Source organism: Dermochelys coriacea, chromosome 1 (assembly GCF_009764565.3).
Source record: "Dermochelys coriacea isolate rDerCor1 chromosome 1, rDerCor1.pri.v4, whole genome shotgun sequence".
Taxonomy (NCBI): Eukaryota; Metazoa; Chordata; order Testudines; family Dermochelyidae; genus Dermochelys; species Dermochelys coriacea.
The window spans coordinates 38,086,447-38,112,791 of NC_050068.2; the positions used below are offsets into that span (position 1 = coordinate 38,086,447).

General features: G+C 42.4%; 1 protein-coding gene across 1 annotated transcript in view; it reads right to left on the reverse strand.

The window, feature by feature from the left end:
• ARHGAP20 (Rho GTPase activating protein 20) overlaps nucleotides 1–26,345 on the reverse strand; it is a 92,772-nt gene that overhangs the window by 31,114 nt on the left and 35,313 nt on the right. The window contains exons 3-6 of the mRNA XM_038387173.2: nucleotides 14,561–14,731; nucleotides 7,341–7,490; nucleotides 5,024–5,065; nucleotides 3,360–3,444 (exon numbers count right to left, since the gene is read on the reverse strand). Coding sequence (XP_038243101.1) covers nucleotides 3,360–3,444; nucleotides 5,024–5,065; nucleotides 7,341–7,490; nucleotides 14,561–14,731 — 448 coding nt within the window. The remainder of the gene's footprint in view (nucleotides 1–3,359; nucleotides 3,445–5,023; nucleotides 5,066–7,340; nucleotides 7,491–14,560; nucleotides 14,732–26,345) is intronic.

The window sequence follows — 26,345 nt, forward strand, 5'->3', positions numbered from 1 at the left end:
GCTGCCATGGCAATCAAAGGAAAGTAGTGAGAATACTGTATATTTGCTTCAGGATGTTTCTGAATGCTCATACCATAAAAAATTTAACATTTCCCCAAAGCAATGGCATCTGGCACTTAGGAGTAGGTCAACACATTTGCATAAGTTTTGCTTTGGACTAGAATATAATAAAATGTTTTTGTGCTACATGTCCCTCCTCCCCCAAAATGAAACAATTCCCTGGAATCCCCAGCTCCTTTAGTACACAAGAGACCGTAGCATCATAAGAGGTATTTAGATTATGAAGTTTCCATCTGCTATGCCTTTACTTCTTCACTGATAATACCTAGACTGCTGTATTTCATTTCCAGGACTATCAGGCTCAGGCAGCCAACTCTGGCTCATGAACTAATTTTAGCCAGAAAGGTTCTATTGCCCCACTTTGAACGCACATAAAAGATTTATAGACCCCTTTTCAGAAATATCTGAGCACAGCTTGATTCACTTCCTTCCATCCAAACTGCCACTGTTTGCATCACTATTAACATTGTGTTTAGGGATCCAGTAATTCTAGCTGTTGTGCTCTCAATGATTTCCCATGAAAGGGGGAATACTTTATGTTTGGACTTATTCAGTATAGTATTCTAACAACTGCAGATTGCCTCTTCTGGTAGAAAAGTCTCCTTAAGGGACTTACTTCTACAAAAACTTAAATTGCCTCAGCAACTGCCTTTTAGGCTCTTGAACATAAAACACAGGTTTTTAAAGCAGCAATTTAGAGGGGAGAGGATAAAAACAGACAGGATGGATGGACGGATCTATGGATGCTAGTGTTTCTTAGAAGGCTTGTCTACATACAGAAAGTGAACTTGTTCAACTTAAATTGGTAAAAACGTAGTTAAAATGGTGCAACCCCTGATGTGGACATTCTTATATTGGTTTAAAATTTGTTGCATCAGTTTAGTTTTTTACTGAAAATGTATTGATACAGGTCTTCTTAGCATATGCCCGATGTGCCTCAGGTGGCACGTGACCAGGATTCACCACTGAATTTGGCCCGCTGGTTGAATCATTAGCTTTTCTGGCTTGGGCCGGATACTGGCGGGGAGTGTGATGTGAACACTGATCCATGGTTAAGCTGATGGAAGCCAGATTTAAACAGTGTCCACGCATCAAGTCATACCAGTTTAACTAAATCAGTACAAAAATCACCCTTTCAGATGAACCAGTACAACTTTGTATCTAAATCAGGCCTGAGAGTAAAACCAGAGCATCTCTGAAGGGGCCTACTTGTAAACTACTTCAGAAGGATGCTCTGAACTGTAGACTCTCCAGCTTTGCTTTCTACTTATTGAGATGTGCACTTGATCCATGAAAGTGTTTCTGTTCCAGAACAGTATTTTTAAGACACAATTGCATGTCTTGAATAGAGAGGAAATGTTTCACAGATTCATAGATTCCAGGGCTAGAAAGGACCCCTGTGATCATCTAGTCTGATTTCCTGTACAGCACAGGCCATAGGACTTCCCCAAAATAATTTCTAGAGCACATCTTTCAGAAAAATATTTAATCTTGATTAAAGATTTGTCACTGATGGAGGAAATTCACCACGGCTCTTGGTAAACTGTTCCAATGGTTAATTATCCTCACTGTTAAAAATGTACACCTTATTTCCCGACTGAATTTCTCTAGCTTCAACTTCCAGCCATTGGATCACATTATACCTTTCTCTGCTAGACCCCGTTAAATATTTGTTACCCATGTCATCCTGTAACCTTCTCTTTTTTAAGCTAAACAGACTGAGCTCCTTGAGTCTATCACTATAAGGCAATGGTTCTCAAACTGTGGGTTGGGACCCCAGTAGGGTCGCGAAGGCTGGCATTAGACTTGCTGGGGTTGGGACTGAAGTCAAGGTCCGAGCCCCACCACCCAGGATGCAGCCCTCAAGCTTTGGTGCCCCCCAGGGCGGTGGGGCTTGGGCTTTGGCCTGCCTACCCTGGGTGGTGGGGCTCAGGCTTCAGTCCCCCTTCCCAGGGTCATGTACTATTTTTTGTTGTCAGGATGGGGGCATGGTGCAGTGAAGTTTGAGAAACCCTATTATAAGGCATGTTTTCCTTAAAATCATAATAAATGCAAAGTAATGCACATTGGAAAACAATCCCAACTATACATACAAAATGATGGGATCTAAATTAGCTGTTACCACTCAAGAGAGAGATCTTACAGTCACTGTGGATAGTTCTCTGAAAACATCCACTCAATGTGCAGCAGCAATCAAAAAAAGTTAACAGAATGTTAGGAACCATTAGGAAAGGGACAGATGATAAGACAGAAAATATCATAATGCCTCTATTTAAATCCATGATATGTCCACATCTTGAATACTATGTGCTGATCTGGTCACCCCATTAAAAAAAAAAGTATTAGAATTGGAAATGGTACAGGAGAAGGGCAACAAAAATGATTAGGGGGTATGGAACAGTTTCTGTATAAGAAGAGATTAAAAGACAGACTTTTCAGCTTGGAAAAGACACGACTAAGGGGGATATGATAGAAGTCTATAAAATCTTAACTGGTGTGGAGAAAATGAATAAGGAAGTGCTGTTTACTCCTTTACATAACACAACAACTAGGGTTAACCAATGAAATTAATAGACAGCAGCTTTAAAACAAAATAACACACAGTCAACCTGTGGAACTTGTTGCCAAGGGATATTGTGAAGGCCAAAACTATAACAGCGTTCAAAAAAGAATTAGATAAGTTCATGGAGGATAGGTCCATCAATGGCTATTAGCCAGGATGGTCAGGGACGCAATCCCATGCTCTGAGTGTTCCTAGCTTCTGTTTGCCAGAAGCTGGGAACGAATGACGGGGGATTTATCTCTCAGTGATTACCTGTTCTGTTCATTCCCTATGAAGCACTGGCATTGGCTACGGATACTGGGATCTAGCCAGGATACTGGGCTAGATGGACCATTGATCTGACCCAGTATGGCCATTCTTACGTTCCAATCCTTCAACCATTCTTGTGGCTGTTCTGTTCTCTGAACCCTCTCCAATTTATCAACATCCTTTTTGAATTGTGTACCCCAGAACTGGGGACAGAATTCTAGACACAGATGCATCCATGCCACATATAAAGGTAAAATTATTCTCCTGTTCATTCATCCAAAGATCACATACTCCTTTTGGCCACCACGTCACAGGGGGAGCTCATGTTCAGCTCATTATTCACCACGGCCCTATTTGTTATAGTGGGCTGGATCCTGAGCGGGGCTGGGGCCCTAAACTGACATCACTTTGAATTATGTCTGCTCAGCACCACTCAGGTCTTTTGCGATTAAGCCTTAGTCCCCTTTTTCAGCACAGGAACACTTACATATGCACAATTTCCAACATCCTTCGCAATGATCTTCAGCGGAATGCTCTTGGGATAGTCTTTTTCTTTTTCTTCTTTGATTCGACTAACGAAACAAGCAAAGACCACACCATTTTCATTATTATTAACAAAATTGGTAATATTTTGATTTAGTAACCCAAATAATACTGTATAAAGAAGAGAATTGATTGCAAGGTTATCGTATGCACAAAGCTCTTAGAGGGAAATGATGCATCTATGTTGTTAGAATAATATTCCATATGGATGCTGACCAGGGTTTCCAATAAAATATTATATTTTTGCATGAATAAAGCTGATAGGTGGTGGAAACCAGCATAAGCAATAGACAAGCAAGGTTTAAAGCCCCTCTGAAACCTAAATGCTGCTTTCACAATGGTTTGCTTTTTGGGCAGCCCACCAAAATAAAAAGTATCCTTCTGCTAGTAAAGGGCCCAATCATTTCCCTCAGATTTGCATACAAAGGAAATCACTCCACACATGGGTCTTCTGGACAGAAGTGGGGTCTCTGTCATCTCCACATCACTGCCCTCTCCTTGCCCCAGATTATTTGGAGGGTGCCCCATAGATCTGGGAATACCACTCCCTCCACCTTATGAAGATTCCCCAATAGAAAAATATGCACCAGGGCTGCACTATCTTTTCCGCAAAGCCCCCTCCCTGGCAGGGATCCCCCCTAGGAGGGTCCTGGGGATCATTTGTGCGTAGAAGAGGTCCTGGTAACACAGCCCCCACTGGAGCTTCACTGCCAGGGACCAGGGCCAGAGCAGCTGGTGGCACAGAGCCAGCCATATAGTGGTACATGACCTCCACTCCAATGGTACTGGTGGGACCTGTGGTCTATTTCCAACCGATCAGGACAATTCTCACAGGGGACTCCTTTGTGCAGCTTTCTTTCTCTCATGGGTTTTGCTGTGGGAGGGAGAGATCCAGCTCAAAGGAGGAAACTACCCTAACAAGTGAGGATAAACCCAGTGACTGGTACATTAAATCGTCATCATTATGGGATAATCCAGTGTCTACCTGGGACCATTGACAACTGCCTACAAGGATAAATAGGGTGCAAATAGCAAGGAAGGAGAGGAGCTGTATTTAAGGACGACACAGGGTGACATCACTAAGAGGAATGGGATGCAATTAAGAATGGGTAAATTTACACCAAATACCAGAAGAAACTTCCCATCACCAAGATGCATTAGGCTGTAAAATAGTCTCCTAAGGGAGCTGTTGAAGCCCCATTGCTTAGAACATTTAAAACAACTGGACAAAACAAGTGGGAAGTCTAAATAATTCCAAGTAAGAACGATTGATCCACCCCCAACCCATGAACTCTGGGGAGCCAGACAAACAGATGCAGATCTGAACTTCTAGAACTTTGACTTGGAATACAAAATCCCAGCCAATGAAGTTTCTGCCCATCTCTATTTGAAATGGGACAGAACCAGATCCATGTACTCAAGCCTTCCTCAAAATCCCCCTTGACCGATTAGGTTTTGAAAAACCAAAACTAGCATGGATTTTGCCCATTCTTACTGGAAAGTCCACTATACGGAACAATCCTGAATTAGCAACAGATATTCACTCATCGAAACTGAGTCTTTTCCATCTCTTCTATGATTATTATAAAAGTAGGAAAACAGAAGTACCTTTGCAAGGAAGAGAGCCACTTTTCCTTCTGCTCTGGGGAACTGCAAGGATTACAAAACAGTGACAAATATAGAAGTCAGCCAGCATGCAAGTGCCAAATAAAATCGATAAGAACCAAGATGAACGAGCGTAGAGATTCACTGGCATATCCACAAACAACAAGCAAGTGTTAAAGAACTGTTGTGACAGAGTGACCAGGCTCTTGCTGACCCCTAGAGCCGGCCCCTGTCCTAAGAAGTTGTCCTGTTGGAAGGGGAGAGCAGTGAGTTCAGAGCTCCAGAGATTGCCTAGAGAGAACCAGAGTTGGTCCTCTGGTGCCTAGAAGAGACAGGAGAAGGCAGAGGCCAATCAGGGCTAAGCAGACCAGATTAAAAGGACTGGTTACTTCTACTAGGGACCAGTTCTGGGTGAAGCCAAGACAGGAAAGGCTCACTTTCTCTGTGCCCTAACCCAAGTAACCAGTCAGGGGTCTAACCTTGACAGCATTTGCTCTGGATCTCTGTGAAAATCCACAACAAATAATAGTCTTTAATGCCCAGGTGGCTATTTTGAGTTCAGTGTTAATTTGTTTTCTGTAAACCTGAAGTGAACCTATACCATGGGGCAACTGTCTAAGGGGAGCCATTGACAAATTCTGACACGATTTGCAACTTTCAGTGAAAACCTGCTTCCTGCAAATTGAAAAAATATGATCTGTATTGGGGTAAAGTCCTAGCATTCAATTTTTCACCACAGAAGTTAAAGTTTGCTAATGAAGTCAATGGAAACAAGATTAGGCTCCTAAGCTACAGGCTGCTACACACAGGTGTTTAATTCCTGAGTTTAAGAGTATTGCTGGTATAAAGATTGGTGAAACTCCTCCCGTTCTGTTGCTTTGTCTTATTAATTGTTTACAGTAGGTTAGTACTTAAAAGACCCCAGTGAGGACTGAGGACCCATTTTATACAAGATTTTTTTTTTAACTTTTATCTCACCCATACACTTTGAAGGGTACTAAGCTATCCAGTTATATGTATGATTGTTCTTTTATTAGGATAATTACAGTAATAAGGAGCCTAACCTAATTTTACTTCAAACTTTCTTGATCCAAATCCTGCCCTAGATGAAGAAAAGATTTTCCCCACTGCTGCTTTTGAAAATCAGTTCTCCAAATTTTGGGGTTGCTATTTAGGGAACTATAACCCCGGGTCAATTTTCCTCCTTCAGGAACATACACTTGATAAACATTTGAACTTTGGTTTTGGTTTCATTGCATGGAAGATTCTCTTGTAACTTATCTCTACTTAGTGACTTGTATAAAACTCTTCAGATCTCTTATTTACCTCTGGACATGAAATCACTCCACTTACATACAAATCTAGGACTCCCTTTTGACTAGGCTGTCACTGTCACACCAGACTATTTCCTTCTAGCTTTAAAGGATAGGCTACTGTCTCTAAATCAAAGCTCATTTTTATTGGCAAGAGTTTAATTAAATTGAAATTTCAGCTTTGTTTCAGACCTATTCTGTTAAAAAACAAACAAACACTCAGTACTACAGAGAACAGTTTATGCTGAAGTCTCTTGGGTTACAGACAATGTGATATAAAACAGAACTACAGGTCTCATCTCTTGCTCTCCATTAAGGGGCAAAATCCAGTTTCCAGTACTCAGCCCAATTATCTTAGCTGGACAACACAGATTTATTGGGCAAAGATCCCCTCCCTTGGCCGTTCTGCAGAGACTAAAATTGACCTAATGGCCCTCACAGCGAAGACTGTGCACAAGCAGATTTAAATGCTCATGCCTGTTAATATTCAGAGTTTCTATTTTCTCTGGCACAGTTTAAAAAAAAAAAGGGAACTGGTCAACATATTACTGAATGATTCTTGCTTGCACTCAATGCAAACTCCACCCCGTCGCAGGTGCATAGGATAGACTCTTTGACCCCTGGAAAGGGCTGACACAGCCTGGCTGTGCCTGTTCGATAATTACTAAGTAGTCAAGGTATTTACAGAAATGTGTTAACTGTCTGTCTTGGTTTTTAAAATACAAGCACGTACACAACACAAATCATATAGCAATTTGCCAAATCTTCAATTTTCTCCGCACCCATAAGAGCTAGGTAAGTACCACCTCCACTCTTTTTGAGATCTGGAAACTGAGGCAAAGAGGTTAGCTGACTTGTCTCAAGACAACAGTGGGAATCTATGTTGGAGCCACAGAGATCCTGACTTCCAGGCCTGTGCGTAAACAATACATCATTTGTAATATTTTTACTACATTACTAACCTACCTAAATTTAATAAAGCAGGAAATACACATGTCAATTCCTACCTAAAATTAGCAACACAGTTGGTGGTTGGCCAGCCTATAACGAAGGACCTTTCTGGGTTAGTGCTGCCCTCATAGACCTCTTCCATGCAGGATGCCGTCCACATCTCACAGAGACGCACTTGGCTCTTTAGTTTGAAATGAGATGGTGACCTGTTGGCAGAAATGTCAGCTATTAGACACACGAAAACAGAGAAACCCAACTTATTAAATACTGTGTTGCTGACGTGTAACTTCCATCAGAGCTAATGGAGAGACTATACTTCTTCAGTTAGAGAAATATAATCTTTTATTGGGCTTCTCTGCTTACAGATAAATACAATTTACTTTCCATTCCACATGCAGATGTCTCTTGGCTGTCCTAGCCCTGCATTGTATCGAAATTATTAAAAGCATAAAAAAATTAGCTGATATCAGCAAACTCAACTCTATAGATGCAACCCACAATCACTACAAGCAAGCACTGTAATTACCAGCACCCCACAGGCAAAAGGCCGAGTTAACAGATGGGTTTACAAAGTCAAACACTACCTCTTCTGGACAAGCAGGGAAACAGATTTCAAGAGATGAGGGCCCTTCCCAGAATTTGCCCTGCCTGCCACCAGGATGTTTTAATCCAAGCACTGCAAACAAGAGTGCATCATCTCAGCTCACCGTCATGAAGGTGAATGGGGATGGTGCATAGATACTATGGTGATTAGTGCTCTATAAATACATACACTAAATAAACAGTTTTAGAACTGTGGAGGATCTGGAATACCTTCTTCAGGATTAGTCTCATTTATTTAATTTAGGTCAGATTGAACTATTTAAGTCTGAAATGGGACAGGACTTGAACCTCATGGGTTTACAAGGATTGTGCTAAATTCACACTGCTCTGATTTCTGATGTTTTCAGTTTAAATTCTGAAAACCGCTACAGCTGGATACTGCACCACAGATGACCTGGCATTAATGTGAATATCCACAGATGAATGTAAAAAGTATCCTGCATGCATATCTCTACAGCCACTAGCATAAAGAAGTAGAATGTCTGTAGAATATTTTGAAGTTATATATTAAAATCATATCTTTATTTTTATTCTGCCATAAAGATTCGTAACCCACTGTGCATCTGACCTTTCTTAAATCTGTAATACTTGATTCAATGTGCTCATAAAATGATTGGAGTTTTTTTTTTTTTTTACAGAGCAAGTAAGAGCTACTGTCAAAAATATTGAGTAATTGTGCATAGAGTGACCTTGGAATGAACTGTTTAAAAAATTTACAAATACAAGTATAGCAGTGAAGTCTAATGGACTAAGCATAAGATCTAATAAAATAAAGTTATCTCTGGTGTAATTCCAGTGACACCTGCAGCGCTACATCAGGAATTCATTTTTTGATCCAGTCTTTCCTTTTCCATTTTCTGGTAAAGTGCAAAAACTTTGCCTGGTATTTTACTCTCTCAACATTTACAACACACAATGCTGGATCCCCACAAAACCAAGAATGAATGTTGGCAGGGGCCCACACAAACACAGAGATGCTTTACTGACCAGAATTGGTGGAGTGGAGTCCATGGTGTAAATTCCCCACCATCTGCCTGGGTTAATCAGAGTTGTCAACTATTATCCATATTTAGGTACCTGAGTAAGTGGCCTGGTTTTCAGACATGCTGAGCACTAAGTCACTCCCATTAAAGTCAACAGAGCCAGAGAAGTATTACATCATCCATGGGCCACTGGAACCAGGAAGTTCTGGTGCCTTTGCAATGGAAATACTGTGCGGGCTCCACCCCTGTGTAAAATCGGACACAAGAGTGGGGCCCACCATTGCAGCCCCCAGGATTGGACTGTAGAGCAGGTAGGAATCCCCTGGACCCTCCTTCCCAGACTGGAGCTGGCTCCCCACCCACTGAGTCTCAGTAATTCTCCTTTCTCCCCCTCCTATCCCTTTGTCCCCGCATTCACAGGCAGCCCTCCCCCCGCATTTTCATCCCCATCTGCCAGGTCCTTTCTGCAGCCAGAGAGAGGTGAGCACTTTTGAACATTACGCCACTTATTTAAGTGCTTAAATACTGTCATTAGAGCCTAACTTTAGGCACCCAGTTTTGAGACTCTTGCCAAATATCACAGTTTTCTGATCAGTTCAAAATCAACTACCATCAAAATTTAAATATTAACCAATGGGGAGGGACGAGACTGACTGGCATAAGGAGAGATCGATTTTCTTTTCAAGAAAATAAACTGACACCATTCCAAAATATGCTTGTTTTTACATTGCAGATATAGGACACCATCCTGCTCCTAGTGAAGCAAAACTGCTAACTTTAGATGGTGCACAACTGGGCCCTACGTGAATGCACAGGTACACCATCTCATACCAACGTGGCAAGTCTAGTTCCTTTTGCTTTCAGTAAATGGCAATTCAGTACCTTGCTGCTATTAACAGATGGAAGATTAACTTCTCACTAAGTTAGTTAATCTCCTTAATAGGTGCTTCTGTCAAAAATGTTAATGGATCCATTGGGAAATTGCTACCATCATTCCATTTATTTACCCTCCTACTAATTTCCCCCAAAGCAGCCAGACTTCAGAACAGTAACCAAATGTCTGCGTTGAGGGAGAATCTCTACATTCCCATCCAACACACACACCTGTGAGCAATCATTAGAAATCTTTGTTAAAAACAGAAAGACACAAACTGCATTAAAACATCTGTAGCTTTTGGCACATGGCAACAAATGTGTAAGGTAAGGAACTCGCTACCAACACAATGCACATAGAAACACTGGTTTGGAGATCAAGGCTCTTTCAATCAGCTAACTAGTGTATTCTCTTTTCCCCCCTCATCTCAATTTATCTGAATTCTCATACATTCTCCTTTCACAAGGCTGGCAGAGGAGAAACGCCTGTAAACTATCAGCTGTGGAGCTACAGCTGGCCAACCGTGAGTAAACATGGCTTAAATCCTCATGTGGCTGCAGCAGAACAGGAGCATTCGTGTGTGCCCAAAGATATAGCTAGGGTGACCAGACAGCAAGTGTGAAAAATCGGGACGGGGGTCAGGGGTGATAGGTGCTTATATAAGAAAAAGCCCCAAATATCGGGATTGTCCCTATAAAATCAGGACATCTGGTCACCCTAGATAGCGCACGATTATGGACTAAGTTTAAGGCTTTGATATTCCACTTTGGCGATAGTGAAAGTAGCTGAAAGGGACCCTTGTGTGGAACCTCTCAGGGTTATTTTGCTTTTAAACAAGCTGACTTTGTAGCTCTGTAAAGTATTGCCTGGATATTGTTGCTGTAGAGTTTGCCTCACTTGATAAGTGGATTACTATCCGAGACTGCAGCTCTTGCATAAAACTGGGTAAGCCTAAAAAGGGATCCGATTCTTCTGTGTAGCATCAAAAGACTTCAGCAGGAAGAGTGACTGCTGGTGGGATCAGTCAGTGAAATTCCAACCCTTGGTTGAAATACGGGATGTTGACTGATGGTTGCTAAACAGGATGCCTTCTGTATTCAGAATGTGCATGGGGTTTTGGTGGCATTGTGTGTTACATAAACACAACAAATGCTTTCCATCTTGATATGTACACATTCTAAAACACTGAGTTTTATCCACAATGCCAACAAGCCATTCAATTGCTTTTCCTTGCTGAGCGGGGCATCCATTACATACTGGGTATCAACTAGTCTCTTTTCCTCCAGTCCAGATTGAGCAACTTGGTGCTCAGCAGAAGAAAATTTCCTCAAAATTATCTATATTTTCTTGAGAGGCAGTAAATATAACTTTTTTTTTTTTAAACCCAGACAATCAAAACACAACTCACATAAAGCTTGGATTTTTTCCTCACGTAAGATCCAGGACAGTTTATTTACAGAATCAAATTTTGCATTGTACCCAATCTTATATCTGGGTTAAATGAGACACAAAGAGCTCAAATTACCTCATCCAAGGTGATAAAAATAAATCAGTGGCTCTGTTAGAAACTAGGATATTCCTGGCTCCTAATCCTTTATTACAGGCACAGGAAACACAGAGTCTCCTTATCTGGATAAAATGCATCCGATGAAGTGAGCTGTAGCTCACGAAAGCTTATGCTCTAATAAATTTGTTAGTCTCTAAGGTGCCACAAGTACTCCTTTTCTTTTTTCCTTATCTGGATGTTCCCAGTCTTTTTCTTTCCCCTTTCCCAGGTCTCTCACCAATGCTTTCTCTCCTCAACTCCCTCCCTCTCACACACACCTTGAATGCAAGGTCTGTTACGCAAGTGCTCTGGGATATGAGAAAACCAAGCTGGAGTCATACGAGTGAGAGAGCTAGTTCTGCATGAGTGATAGGAAACAGAATAAGATAGTGATTTGTCTTTGTGACACAGATACCCTACTTCCAGATTAGCTCCATAGAGAAAGTACATGCCTAGATTCAAAGAGTACCACACATCACGTAGTGAAGTGAAGCAGTATCTTCTGTTCCTTAAACCTCTCCCTCATTTATATACAAAATCCTGTGCTCAGATTCTATAGAATCGGAGGCTTGCGGACAAAGGGGCGGGAGAAGGGGGAAATGAGTAAAAGGTGGGGAACAAGTTGCTTAAATCAATGCTTTGCATAAAAGTGGACACAAACCAACAAATAAGCCTAAAAGTTCTTAATTCTGCCATTCTTAGTCACTTCGAACAGCACGTATTACGCAAAATGCAAGGAAGGTTCTACTCAACCTAAATATGAAGGGGAGCATGATGGGGTGTATGAACACATGTCCAGAGAAAGACAAAGACTTCTCTTAGACCGGGGTAGGCAAACTTTTGGCCTGAGGGCCACATCGGCATTGCGCAACTGTATGGAGGGCCGGGTAGGGAAGGCCCCCGCCCCCATCCACCCCTTCCCACTTTACGCTCCCCTCAGAACCCCCGACCCATCCAAACCCCCTTGTCCTTGACCCCTGACCGCCCCCTCCCACAATCTCCCCCCGGGACCGCACCCTCTATCCAACCCCCCTACTCCCCATCCCCTGACCGCCCCCCCTCCCAGAATCTCCACTTCATCCAACCACCCCCTGCTCCCTGTCCACCCCATGGGACCCCCTGCCCCTTACCCAACCCCTTGACCCCACCTCCTTACCATGCCGGAGCCAGCCACTCTGACCAACAGGAACGGCGAGCCAGAGTGCTGTCCGTGTGGCAGCATAGCTGTGGGGGAGGGAGGATAGCAGGGGCGGGGGCGGAGTAGCCTCCCCGGCCGAGAGCTCAGGGGCCGGGCAAGACGGTCCCACGGGCCAGATGTGGCCAACGGGCCGTAGTTTGCTGTCTTAGACACATGCAGCCCCCAAAACTAGGCAAGTACTTAACACAGAAGAATATTACAGATTAGCCATTTTTTGGGAAATAATTTTGTAGCTGAGTCAAATTCAACAGGATCCTCATTTCAGTTCAGATTTTACTTTGGTGCACCACAGTCTTAAGTTCACATCAGACATTAAGAAGTCAACATTTATCACCATCTATTGGTACATGGTGCACCCCAGGTTTCCTCTATATATTACTTAGAATAGGAAATAACTACAGTATCTCCGATAATACTGCATGATAACTTTTGGCAACTGCTGACTTTTTAAATAGTGCCCATTAATGATATAGGATTCAAATATTAATTGCTGATAGACCAGCTTGAGAGATCATATCTCAATTGGTAGTTCAAGACACACCAAGTAATATTCAAAATACTGTTCTTATTACTATCTTTAACAACCAGTAGAAAAGGAGGATCATTTTCTTATTACCAGAGTCCTGCTCTGTTTATTCCTCTTTAAACCCTAAATTACTTTGAGCTGGTTTAACTTGTATCAAATTCACACATGGAAAAACACACATTTTTCCAACTCCTTCAGAAATTTTAGATTCTCCTCCATGTTAAATTAAGTGCTGTGTATTCAGTTACCATTCCCTAGAGGCCATGTAGGCACTAAGGTAATACAAATCTACTACAAATAATAAATACACATGAAGTAAGTTACTGCTCAACATGAGTTAGTACATTGCTTATACAGCACCCAGCACAGTGGGACCCTGGTCCACGATTAGGGCCCCTAGGTGCTACCGCAGTGTAAATAAAATAATAATAAATAATAATAATATGTGGAAGGATCCAGCCCTGTGGATGTTCACCACCCCATGGATAGTGATATGTGTTTGAAATAAAATATCCCTTATTGTCACACCACAAAGTGACTTCAACTAGAGGTTTTGTGTTTACTCGATGTGATTCAGACAGACATGGCTCAGATGTCTACGGAAAACATGGATTTATATTGGCTCTTCCCAAGCCTCTGAAATAGCCATTTGAAGGGAAAGCTGTATTGCAACAAGCACAAGATTCACATTTAAACCCTCCACCCTGCTAAAAGTAAGTACATGGTTCCTTACAGAGAACGAAGCTACATCAGGGTTTTTCATATTTTTCCTTAATACATAAACAAGTGAAAGCACTCTCAAGATTTGCCTTAAACCACAACTGCTGCAAGAGGCTAGCATGCTAGATCCATCTTGTAAATTTGATTTAATTGTGAATGGTAGAGTGAATTATCTGAACTCAAAAACAAGCCTGATTACACATGAACAGCTACCCAGACTCCTCAACTCTACCACCTTCTACTTTGCTGCACCAGAAACAGTATATGGAAGATAATTCAAAGAGGACAGAAATGCTCACTGTAATACCAATATATTAAATTTTCTATAGAAAATGTTAATCAACTGAGGATATCAAATGACTTCCCAGACATGTATTAAATCTTTAACACCATGTGATGTAGGTAGTGGTATTATACACATTTCTCAAATGAATTAACTGAGATACAAGACGCTTAAATGACTTTTACAACGTTTGGACAGCTGGCTACAGACAGATCTGGGAATGGAACTCATGATGTTTAACGCCCATTCTATCCACTACACAACATTCCCATGCTCAGCTTAAAGACAGCACTTCTAAAATACCCACACACATTGAATTAACATACATGTTTATGATTCCTTTACCATACTCTGGTCTGGATTGATTGACTGATTTGTGAGTGTACAAAAGCACTTAAGGGAGTTAGGAGCTCAACTCCCACTGGCAGACTAAGAAGCGCTCATGAAATCCAGGGAAGATTCACTACTTAGGGAAATTCACAGGATGCTGCACTGAGGAGGGGTGCTGCTCTGCAAGAGTATTCCCTTAGGAACGATACTTACTTGGACTTGGCAACAACAAGGATGTCTGTGAAGAGGAAAAGGTGCCGTTCCTGGGTCTGAAGGCCCGTCTTCAACTGCACTTGACCATCAAGTACAAAGGCTCTGTTGGGGCAGATAAAGGACTGCACGAGGGGACATGCTTCCGGACTGATTGGGGAGAAGCAGCTTTCCCTGCAGCAGGAATAAAGGAAAGAAAAGCAGCAAATCATAGATAAAGAATGGCAGAGATTTCAAACACCAAATTGCTGAAAAGACAGAACATTTAATTAATTCACAGACGAACTAAAATATTACAAGGACGCTGACTTTTGCTTTGCATAGCACTTAGCAGCACTGTCACCCGTGCATCTTGTACAGCACCAAGCACATTATTAGCAATTTAGCAAATAATTTAAAACACAACTCCTATAACTCTGCATCAGACTAACAAAATACTGCACGTATTGTAGATTCCCCATAAATGAATGTTCCTTGGAGCAGGGAACATCTGAGCACATCTTTGTGTGTGGGACTTTCAGTATGAGTTTGTAATTTTAGAAAGTTATTCAGAGTCACAGTGACCAATACTGAAAAAATAAACATGAATCAATCAGGTCACGATGTACTAGTGACAGACCATGCAACTTTCGAAGTATGTGTAATGTAGGACCTAAACTACACAGAATTTGGCAGCTTGCCTTTAATACTGTTTTATTAACCAAGTCTAAATTATTTTCCCATTGCATTTATCACTAATATCAATAGTTTATTGTCAGATCCTTGTTGTAAATTCAAGGCAGAGTTTTCAAACGGATTCAGAAAAGGTCATTTTGCATTGGCTCTTTCCAAGAGTAACTCCCTATATATTAATAAAGCAAAGTTTCCATTCCTACAAGATGATGCGTTTCTCTGGGAGGCACTGAGCATCCTTAGTTCCCAGTGAAGCCAGCAGCAGTTAAAGGTATTCAGTACCATTCAGAAGGTGCTCAGCCTCTTGCAAGATATAATTCTATATCTACTACCCAATCCTGTTGCCACTGCAGAGAACGTGAAATACATGTGACACAGATAGGGCCTGATTCTCAACGATGCCGAGCACCTGCAGCTCCCAGTTACTTCAACTGGAATTGAGGGTGCTCAGCACTTTTGAAAAATGCATCCCAGGGTGTGTGGCCTTTTATTTTGCTACAAATAAACGGGGCAGAGTGAAGCAGAAGTAAAGAGTTTTCCGACTGAGCCTGTTTCTGCTCCTATCGAAAGTGATGGCGAACTCCTACCGATGTCAGTGGCAGAAGAATGGACCTTGTAAGACGATAGCCACAGGAGAGACCAGAAAGAAGAAGATTGCAAGCAGAGAAAGTGTTCTCAAATAAGGTCACAGGCCTTCCCAAATCTCTTGCACAATCTGGCTGCTTCCCTGTGTTTGTAACCCCTTGCCTGCACTTGGATTACTTGGAGGGCTTCAGCAGTAATGCAGATTTAGGAAATCTGACAGCTGGTGCTGAAAGGACAAGCACTTTGATCAGCCTACGTGAGCGTGACTCACTTTCACTGATCTGCAAGGAGGCGGTGAGGAGCTGCCAGGGAACGTCCATATTTAGCCTCGTCGTGGCTGAAGACCTACATTTTTAAAAATCATTCCTTCATTTTTTTGGGAGTTTCCCTCCACTTTCAACTCCCCTCTAGGCAAGGGGGAGAGAGGGAGGAGCAGGAGCTTTAAAAATGAACAATGCAAAAAATAAAAAAAAAGTTACTTGTTGTGGGAGTGGGGCCTAATCCTTCCTATGTGGTAGGGGTGTCAAAAGATGCGGGGGTGAGAGAAGAAAGAGCTCACATTAGCATAATGCAACCGTGGGCAGGTCACTGTGTGAGTGGGCAGAGTGAGGGAGGGTGCAATGAGCCACTCTTCAGCCCCATCTTCTCCCCAGACAGGGGCCAGGCACAGCGTGGCTTGGGAGTGCTGCCAACCCTGCTCCTTCCTTATGCCTCTATAGGCATTAACTGCCCAAAAAGGGCATGGCCCTATTCACCCTGAACTAGCCAGCTAGCTGGGCAGGCAAGGGGTGCAGGAGAGAATGCAGAACCTCTCCAAGGGCTGTGCCAGGGTGGGCTGCTCAGGAGCCCCCTGAAGTAATGGTAGCTAAGCCAGAATTCCTTCTCAGGGTCAGATCTGCAGCACAGCACACCCTCTCCAGTAATACTTAAGGGTGTCAAGGGCACCCAGCAAGGGACCAATCTCCTTACACGTCAAACACTTAGCACAGCGGTTCCCAACCTTTATCCAGTACTCCTCTCCCATTTCCCCTCCCCCAAACACCCCCCCCTCCACCCACCCCATCTGGTAATAGGGGAAGAGCAAGGTGGCTGCATAGGTGCTGGAACTACAGGTGCTGGGGCTGCTCTCACACTCCCTGGTTTGAAGTGGTTTCCATCATATACAGGATTTACAGTTTGGTTGAATGGCTTTCAGCATCCCCAATATACAAATTGTTCCAGCACCCTTGGGTGGCTGTGACCCCTGTTTGTGACCCTTATGTTGAGAAACTCTATCCTAACACAGTACTGAGGGCTCAGTATTGGAATGTATTTAGAACCAGGAGACGTTATTACCTCAGACACAGGGAACATCCTCAAGTTGTCACCTAAACAACCACACACCAAGAGTTGTGATATTCCAGGATTTTCAGTCAGGTCAGATCTGAACATTGGGTTAAGAGCTTCATAACGGGAGTTTCACTACTTCAGGGGAGGGCAACTATGGAAACACTAGAGAACCATTTCATTGACTCCCGTCCTTTGAAGTCCTCAGACTTTGGTTATTCAGCATATTAAAACACTTGTGGCCATGTTATCAGGGACTCCATTATATAAACTCACTCGTCTAGTGTTCAGTCCAGAAAATGAAGCAGAAATGATTAATGCTTTGGGCTGGCGGAGTTCCTCCATCAGGGTGGATGTGATGCAGACTTCCACTTATCTTTGAAGTGAGTAATGATAATTGTTAGAATAAAAACATGCTGTTATGTTATAACCAAACCAAACATAAACCTGTGAGGGTATGTCTACACTGCAACTAAACACCTGCAAGTGGCACAGCTGACTCAGTCTCGCAGGTCTCGGGCTACAGATGTTCAGGCTCGGGCTTCAGCCGGGCTCTAGAACCCCATGAGGGCAGAAAGTTCCAGAGCACGAGCTCCAGCCTGAGCCCGAATATCTACACTGCAATTAAACAGCCCCGTAGCCTGAGTCAGCTGACAGGCTTAGCTGTGGGTGTTTAATTGCAGTGTAGACATACCTTTAGGGGTATGCAGAAACTGAAATGCAAACCTGGGCTCAGACTCAGACTTGAGCCCAAATTCATTCTATCCACATACAAATCTCCGACTCTGGCTCAGACCCAGGGTCCTAGGACCCTGTGGGGGTGGAGGATTTGAGCCAGAGTCAAGCCAGGGTTCAAGCCCTATTACTTTGTACTGTAAATGCAGTCCCCTCCAACGCAGATCCTGGGACTCTACCAAAAGTATCCCACAATCCTATGGGTCAACTTCCTTTGTCCTCTCTATACCTCTCAGAAGCTGGCAGGGTTATAAATTAACTGGTCCAGTAACCAATGTAGGGAGCAGATCAAGTGGCTCAAGACTGAGTAGCGGAAAACCAGGGACCGGAACTGCACCTCGGGCAACTTGCCCACATCAAGTCCATGAAAATCTTATATAACTGAAACCCTTTACAAAGGTAGGTAAGAATTATTCTTATTTAACCTATAAATGAATCTAAGGCACCCTTCAGGATCAGGCTTATATGGCTCAATATGGGCAAGATGCATTTTGATCACTGTAGTGGAATGACTACCACCTCAGATTCAGAAACCAAAGAACTTCCCAAATCACAATACGGCATAGTAGCAAAAAACTCCATCATGCAGGTAAACAGAGAAAGTTCTACTAGGCATGTCAATGCTGTTGCAGGTCAGGCAGATTATATTTGTTTCTAGTTTGAAGACATGCAAAAACCTAAGCTATTTATCCAAATGTGACCTGCACCTTGACTATCATGGCTCTTTTTCACCCATTCAGCATTCCCACATGCTGCAACACTGCTTACCAGTGGCACTAAACAAAGGTGACATTCTTTGAAAACAAAGAAAAAAATCAAAGACATTACTTTCAATTGGCCCCTTATAACCAAAAGCCCCATTGACCAACGATAGCGAGGGAGCGGAAAACTCTCCAGCACTGATACAAATATCTTTTGGAAAGTAATTTTTGATCCATATAGTTGAACTGTTCCTGTTACAGAAGATGAATGAAACCAAAGTTCCACTGTACTGGCATTCTTTCACGTCAGAAAGTCATTAAAATACACAGTTTAACTATACTTATAGGCCTAAATTTTCTTAAATGAGTGGTTATTTTGGACCCTCAGTTTTTGGTTGATCAGCTTGGTACACCTTGGAACGCTCATCTCTGAAAATTAGGCTCCTTTTAATAGACATACTCAAAAATCACTAATCACTTTTCAATGAGGGCATTATTGCTTTCTTGATAGATCAATGACTGAAGACTTTTTCCCTGTTCTTTTACAAATTATTTTATGACCCGTTACTTTTATTACTACAGTTTTAAAAAAAAAAACAGAATAATAATCAACTTTCTAGTAATCTGTTTGGCTGAAATTCTGTTTACTGCAATATCCAATTCCATTTTTCCTAGAAAGATATCCTTCAAAGAGAACATCTAAACTTGTTTCTCTTTGTGTAGCATTGCTTCTGTAATGCTATTGTTAAGGTTCAGATGGTATTTCCATTCTAACTTTCCATTGTCAGTTGCTTATTACTTTCAAAACATATCCTTGCAGCAGAAATTTCCAAGCATGTTCTTACTCAAGTGGTGAACTTTGCTGCAAAGTTTGAAGAAAGTCCACAAAGCTGTTCTTTGAATTATTCAAGGATGAATTCAAATGATGGGGGTGAAATCCTAGCCCCACTGAAGTTAATGGACATTCTTCCATTGGCTTTAGGACAGCCTGGATTTCACTTGCTATTTTTAAATGAATCAAAATATGCACCTGTTCAGCATCATTTTAAAGAGCTTTACAATCTGAGGCGTAGGGGCTACTCAGAGTCAGCATGAAGAATCAGCTAACTGTTGAAAGATACAATGAGGTTGCACTCAATATGAAAAACATCTCAATGCCCACTTCATTAGGACAGCTTCTTTACTAGAAAGTACAAAAACGCAGCTAACCAATGTTTCTCACCCCCATGGCTGTCATGTTAACGATATTCCGAGTTAACGATATCTTTACAATGTAAGTACTGAGATGTTTATTTTCATTCAGAGTGCAACAGAGATGTAGTTTTTAATGTTTATTCACAGGGGAAACAGAGCAAAATATTGGTATTGTACTCTACACAGACACATAACATAGCACCTGTTAAGTAATAAGGTCCTGATCCTAACCCCACTGACATCAAAGGAGGCTTTACACGGACTTCAATTGGCTTTGGATCTGAGCTTTAGGTTAATCTCAGAGAGTCTATCTTCTCTTCTAGCCTCCTCTCCAGAATAAGAACTTTGTAGTTGTGTGTGTCAGTTTTCCCTAAGAGTGTAGACACCATGAATTTGCATAATGGGTATCTAATGAAATAAACAACATTTTGCTCTTATATAACTGAAGCCCTTTACAAAGGCAGGTAAGAATTATTCCTATTTAACCTATCAATGAATCTAAGGCACAGCATGGTTAGGTGTCTTGCCTAAAGACAAAGAGTAAAGTCAAGAATAGATGTCACTTTTCCTGACTCACAGTCTTCTATCCTAAATCCTGATGCATCTTCAGATTTTTAAATTTTGTGAATAAGTTTCAGGAACAACAAAAGCAAAATCCTTCCACTCTCCTTTACAGTGCTGCTAGGAGAACAACTACTGAAGTTATTCCATCTTACAGCTCTGCTAAATGTGTTACAGTTACTGTCAGAATGTACCGAAATAGGGATGGAGCCAGTGTTAGCCATTTTGGGAGGATTTTCCCCTCCCATGTAACTGACTCCTGTCCACCTGGTCATATCATTGTGCCGAGGGTTGGTCTAACCTTTTACACTGTATGTAAAAAGGGAATCTTTTAGCCGCCAACGAATTCAGGAGAACTGGTGCCCAGCTGCTGATGCTACAATTTCTGCATTGTTTCCAATATTAAAAAAAAACTAGTTTTCTTAAAGACAATTGTCCAAATAATTGGAAGTCTGGGATCTACTAACCCCAGCCACTGGATGGGTGGCGAGTGCTTTCTACTGAACTTTAACACACATATAGTGCTTTTTAAAACAAAAATTAACTAAATCAGTCACCGCAATTAATATTTGTTTACCATCACCATCCCATCCCGTGGATATTACGTACATTTCTCAGATGAGAATGCTAAGGCAGAAGGGTTAAGTGGCTTGACTAAGGGCACTGAGTCAGTGTCAAGATTAGAACCTGTCAAGGCTGAATCCCCACTCTGTCACTCCGAGTGCAGAAGGTGGAGGCCCGCAAGGATTCTAAAAAGTAACACTTGCCACTTTAGGCTTGTATTACATTCCCAAGGTTACAGTTTTTTTCTGACCTGAGCTTGGTAAACACTGCAACCCCCCAAACAAAAAAAACCCCTTTGAACCCAGGAAGGTGCACTTGGGAATTCCTCCCTGTGGGGTACCCTCAAGCCCTTTCACGCCCCCCTCCGGGGAAGAGCTGAGAAAGTAAAGGAAATTAGCTGTGGCTACCAGCTAATCAAACATGCACAAACCTCTTAGAGCACCAAAAATCCAATCCTGTCCTTAAAAAGGGTAAATTTTATTAAAAACAAAAAGGAAAAAAAATACATCTGGAACTTAGGCTTTTTACTAGATCTTAAAAGAAACAATTACAAAAATTAAGCACCCAAAATAGCTTTCTTAGGGGTTCAGCTTAAAGGTTACAAGCAAACAAAAGCATCTGGGGTAGCACAGAGGAGATCCACAAGCCAAAATAAAGAAAATAAACCTGATTGCGTCTCTCTAAACATTCCTAATTTACTTACATATTTGGGGGGGTTTCAATTAAGCAATTTTAGGTATGATCTGATGAATTTTCATATCTGATTCAAGCCTAACACAGCATTGCTGCTCCCTGTCTCTTTCTCTGAAGAACAACAGACAAAGGGAAAGTCCCCCCCACCATTTTAAAAAGTTCTTCCTTTCCATTGGCTCTTTTGGTCAGGTGCCCACTTCCTTTTCTTTTACCTGTGGGCTTGTTAACCCTTTACAGGTAAAGCAAGCAGAGAACAGCTACTAAGAGGAATTTTACAGCTAACTGGCTGACTGGGTGTCCATCAAAGGGAGCTACCCCACCACTTTATTTATCACAGAACTCTGAGTTCCTTGCAGTTCTATGCTTAGTTATGTAGACATTGAAGATTCTTATGCTATGAGCTGCCCTTGTTGTGCTGACAGCTGGCTATAAGGGAGCTCGTAGCAGCCCTAGCACATAAATCAATGCCCTTTAGAGTTACAAACTAATCTGTAGGTTCCTTCTCCCTGGTCTCCCCCTTCTCCCCCCACAAATGTAAAGGATTTTGTTCACATCTCAAAAGGCCAATCACTGGGTGTCTGTGGGGAGCCATTTATTTGCCTTTAGGAAACCAGAGTTGGCAAACTTTTAATCCTAGCAATTGAGTTTCCATTTTCCAGGTTCTCTCTGTCACACGAGCTCCTTGCACAGTCCTAGAGTAACTAGAGGTTTCTGCTAATGTGATCAGCCCTGAAAAAGTCAGTCATGTTGATATTTACTTTGTCATCATTAGGCTTTATTGTTAGCAATCCATTGAGAGGAAGGGAAGCAATTCAGACCTTTTAGGGCACCGCTGTAGCACTGTAGTGTAGCTACTTGCTATGTCAACAGAAGGGTTTTTTTCTGTTGCTGTAGTAAATCCACCCCCTTGAGAAGCAGTAGCTATGTCGCCGGAAAAATTCTCTCTCAACCTAGTAGTGTCTGTATTGGGGCTTAAGTTAGCTTAACCATGTGTCTCAGGGGTGTGAATTTAAGTTGTAGACCAGGCCTTAGAGACAGGCAAAAACAATAAGTATCTGTAGACTAATAGCTATGTTTCCACTGCAGTTCCTATGTTAGCATAGCCCCTTAGTGTAGACGTGGTGTACACCGACAGCAGGAGCTCTGCCAGTGTAGGCATGCCACTTCCTTGAACGACATTAGCTATTAGACTCTGCTACCAAGAATTTCCCACCTATTATCACCACCAGTCCACTAGTGTATAGAGGCCATCAGGCAGGCACCAATGTTTTTACCATACTGTTGCCTAACTCTGCTCAGCCCTGTTCAGAAGTCTGGTGGCTTTTTAAATGGGTGGGGGAGGGGAGAAATGTGTGAAAGAGGGTGGGGTAAGACAGGGAGAGGAAGAAACATTTCCTCTCCCACCTTTCCCCACTGGAGGGCAACGGGGGGGAGGGAATGAAAAAAAACAAAAACAAATTTTTTATTTGAATCTAAAATATTTTAAAATATACATTTTCCTTACATTGAGTCACTTAAATAGTGCTGAAACAGCACCCCAGCCAACTCTCATGCAATCCAAACCTCATGGGGCCCTGCATTTGCTCGACTAGTAATGTCATTTTTCTCATTAACCAATCGTTTTAAATCAATGCAACAGGGTTTGCCGCACACGTTGGGTCTGCACCAGCACACACTGTTCTAATTCTCAAGCCCTTGGCCAGAAGAGATGAAGTTGGGTCCTAGACTTATTTTTTTGTAAACAGAGCTTATTTTGTAAATAGATCAGGTGATCAGTGATGGAGTTAATAAGGGAGCAGGAGAGGCCTTTAGATGGATGTGTGGCACTTTTCCCAGGCATATTATGCAATACTCAAGAGGAGTACAACATAAATTTTCATACGGAACAGGAGTGTGAGACTGCCCCTCACTCATTCGGCAGTAGCAGCTCCTGTCATATGGGGTGGGGCCAGCTCCCCACTCTGGGCTTTGTGACATGTCATACAGGGTCCCATGTCACTGTAACTCCATGACTAGGTCACAATACCCAGAGTGGCGAGCCCAGCCCTGCCCCTCGGGACAAGAGCTGATGCTGTTGGATGAGTGCAAGGCAGGCTCACTCTCCAGCCCACCACCAATGACATACTGACTATCCAGTTGCAAAACCTGGCTCTGCCACTGCAGGTAACAACCTTTGCGCTGTTATTGTCTCATTTTCATGTTCTCAATCACACAAGACTTCCTTTGAGAAAAAGCCTTCAACCATAAACTTAATCCAAGACTTGTTAGAAGAAATATGAGGCAAGCATGCACTGCTAACTGGAGCTTAGGAACCATGTTGGCTCCCTGTTAGAAATACTTTTTAATGCACAGAAATTCTACCCATATTTCCTGGCTGGAGTTTTTGCATTCAGGGTCACTATCTAACAACTAATTATTAACAACTGTACTTAAACCAAAAGGCAGAGCTCTAGTTTAGATTGCAGCCCTCAGACGAGGGGGAAAAACCTCCAAACCCATAACACAGCAGAAAGTACCCATCCATACACTGTTTATATTGCATTCAAAACAAATGTTAACATTTCAAGACCTCAACACTTATCCTGTTTCATCGTAACAGTAAAATGATAGTTTGGCTAATGTCTTGTTCACATATTATGACCGTCTTGACAATATCATGGTAGCAGACCATCATGCAATATGTGTAAAAATGTAATGAGAGTTTCTTCAGAGATGGGATCAAATTCCCCATGGGCATAAGCAGATGTGAGAGAAAGGAATCAGGCCTGTGAACAGCAGTGGTAAATTTGGCCCCTAACATGTGGATAAGTCGTTAGAGCACACAGCCTGAAGAGGCTCACTTGCCATGTCAAAAAGAATGAGAGAGAGAAACAGAAGACTGTTTTACACAGAGCAGGACTATTCCTGAGACTTCCCAGCAGGTAATCCAGTCTTTAAAGAACAGCTGTATAACTATCAAAGCCCAGTTTAAGCAGCTTCTCATTTTCTCAAACCAGCCAGAGATACCAATTAGGAGGAAAAGGCGAAAAACTGTTTTATGGCTTCAGAATACTAATGATATCCAACTAGATAGGTCTTTGCTATGCTCCTGCTGCCTTGCTCCCCACAGGTCTTCTGCACACAGGATAAGATTTTGAAAGGTGGGAGCCTAAAGATAGGCCTGTTCCTGGTACTTGTTCTGCAGAGCCTATGCCCACACAGAGCTCCACTCACTTCGGGTGCTGAGGACTCAGAGGTCCCATTGCCTTCAGTGGGACTCCACACAGGGATCTGTCCACATAGAACAATTTGTAGGATTGGGGCCTAAAAGGTACTGAGCATTCACTGCTCCCACTGACTAAGTCAAGATTGGTTTTGTTGGTTGGTCCAGTTAGATATGGTTCTCTACAGACACATTTATCTTTGACAAGCATGCAGAGAATGAGGTGGTGCCTTTTCCCATTGCAACTCTCCATTGAGTTAGGGGTTTATATATAAAGCTTGAACCGCATTTTATATTATAATACATATATCACACGTGGCCAAGAATAAGCAAAGATCAGCCCAGAAGGTTATTTTTTTCCCCTGAAAGAGATAAGTGGAAGAGGTGATTGTGGAAACTACAATGGTGCTGTAATATTAAACTGACTAGTAATACAGGAGACTTGGATACACAAGCACAAACATTTTCATCGTAAGGGCAGCCAATCCATTTTTGAGAGTTAGTCAGCAGTTAAATCTTTCATAGCTCAAGTAGCTCATTGTGAAACCAGTGCTGAATTCTAAAAAGCTAATTAATTTATTTTGTGCAGCACACACTGCAGATTTCCTTAATCACTATATAATCATATACAGTGGTGTAACCCTTCTGCCAGTCAGAGTTGGCAGCAACAAGGGCCCAATTCAATATCTACGGGTTCTTTTCAACAATACAACATCAAACCGGCTCAAGCCGCACCCTCCCAGTAACCTGGGACAATTACATACCAGCACCTGGGTGCCTCTGAGAGGCAATACTTCTCTTCTTACAAATACAGAGTTTGAGGGTAGAAAATAAACTCTTAATAAAAGGAAGGAAGTAACCCAGCATTAATTTGGGAAAATGCTGCATGGATTCATAAACAGAACCATGAGCAAAAGACCCACCCCAGAATATGTTGGACAGTGTCCTTTTGCCTCAGGTTCTGAAGTCCAGCAACCAAAAGTTCCTTTAACTTGCCTCTCCCTTCTCCCTCCACTGCACCTCACTCACAGAGGTTGTCCTTGGTCAGTGAAGACCCACAGTTTAGAGGTACATCTGCGTGAGCTCACCTCCCACCCTGGTGGGGGGAGCACTGTGCTTGCTCTGTTGTACAGGTGCTTGCTCTGGCATCAGCCACCTTGCTGGCCACTTGCTGCTCCACTCTGCACCCTCTGGGATGTCTTGAGGTCCCACCACTCAAGACAGCTCTCGGTGATTTCAGCTATTAGTGGGGGAGCCTCACTGCTAGTGGAGACTGGGCAGAGACACTGTCCCAAAGCAGGCCGAATGCTAAGACCTGGTTATCAGTGATTTCAGCTCTGCTGGTGTGCAACAAGACTCTCAGTTGAATATTAATCAGCTGTGTTATTACACACTGGAGAGGGAAAGGGTCAAATAGTGTCTAAGACCCTTGCAACAACACCACCAGATACAAATACCTGTTCCCACCCTCTCTCCACTCACTGGGCTTTGGCATGCATGTCCCCTGCCTAGTGAGTGCAGTTTTGATGAGGATGAGTCCCTCAATCAGGTATGC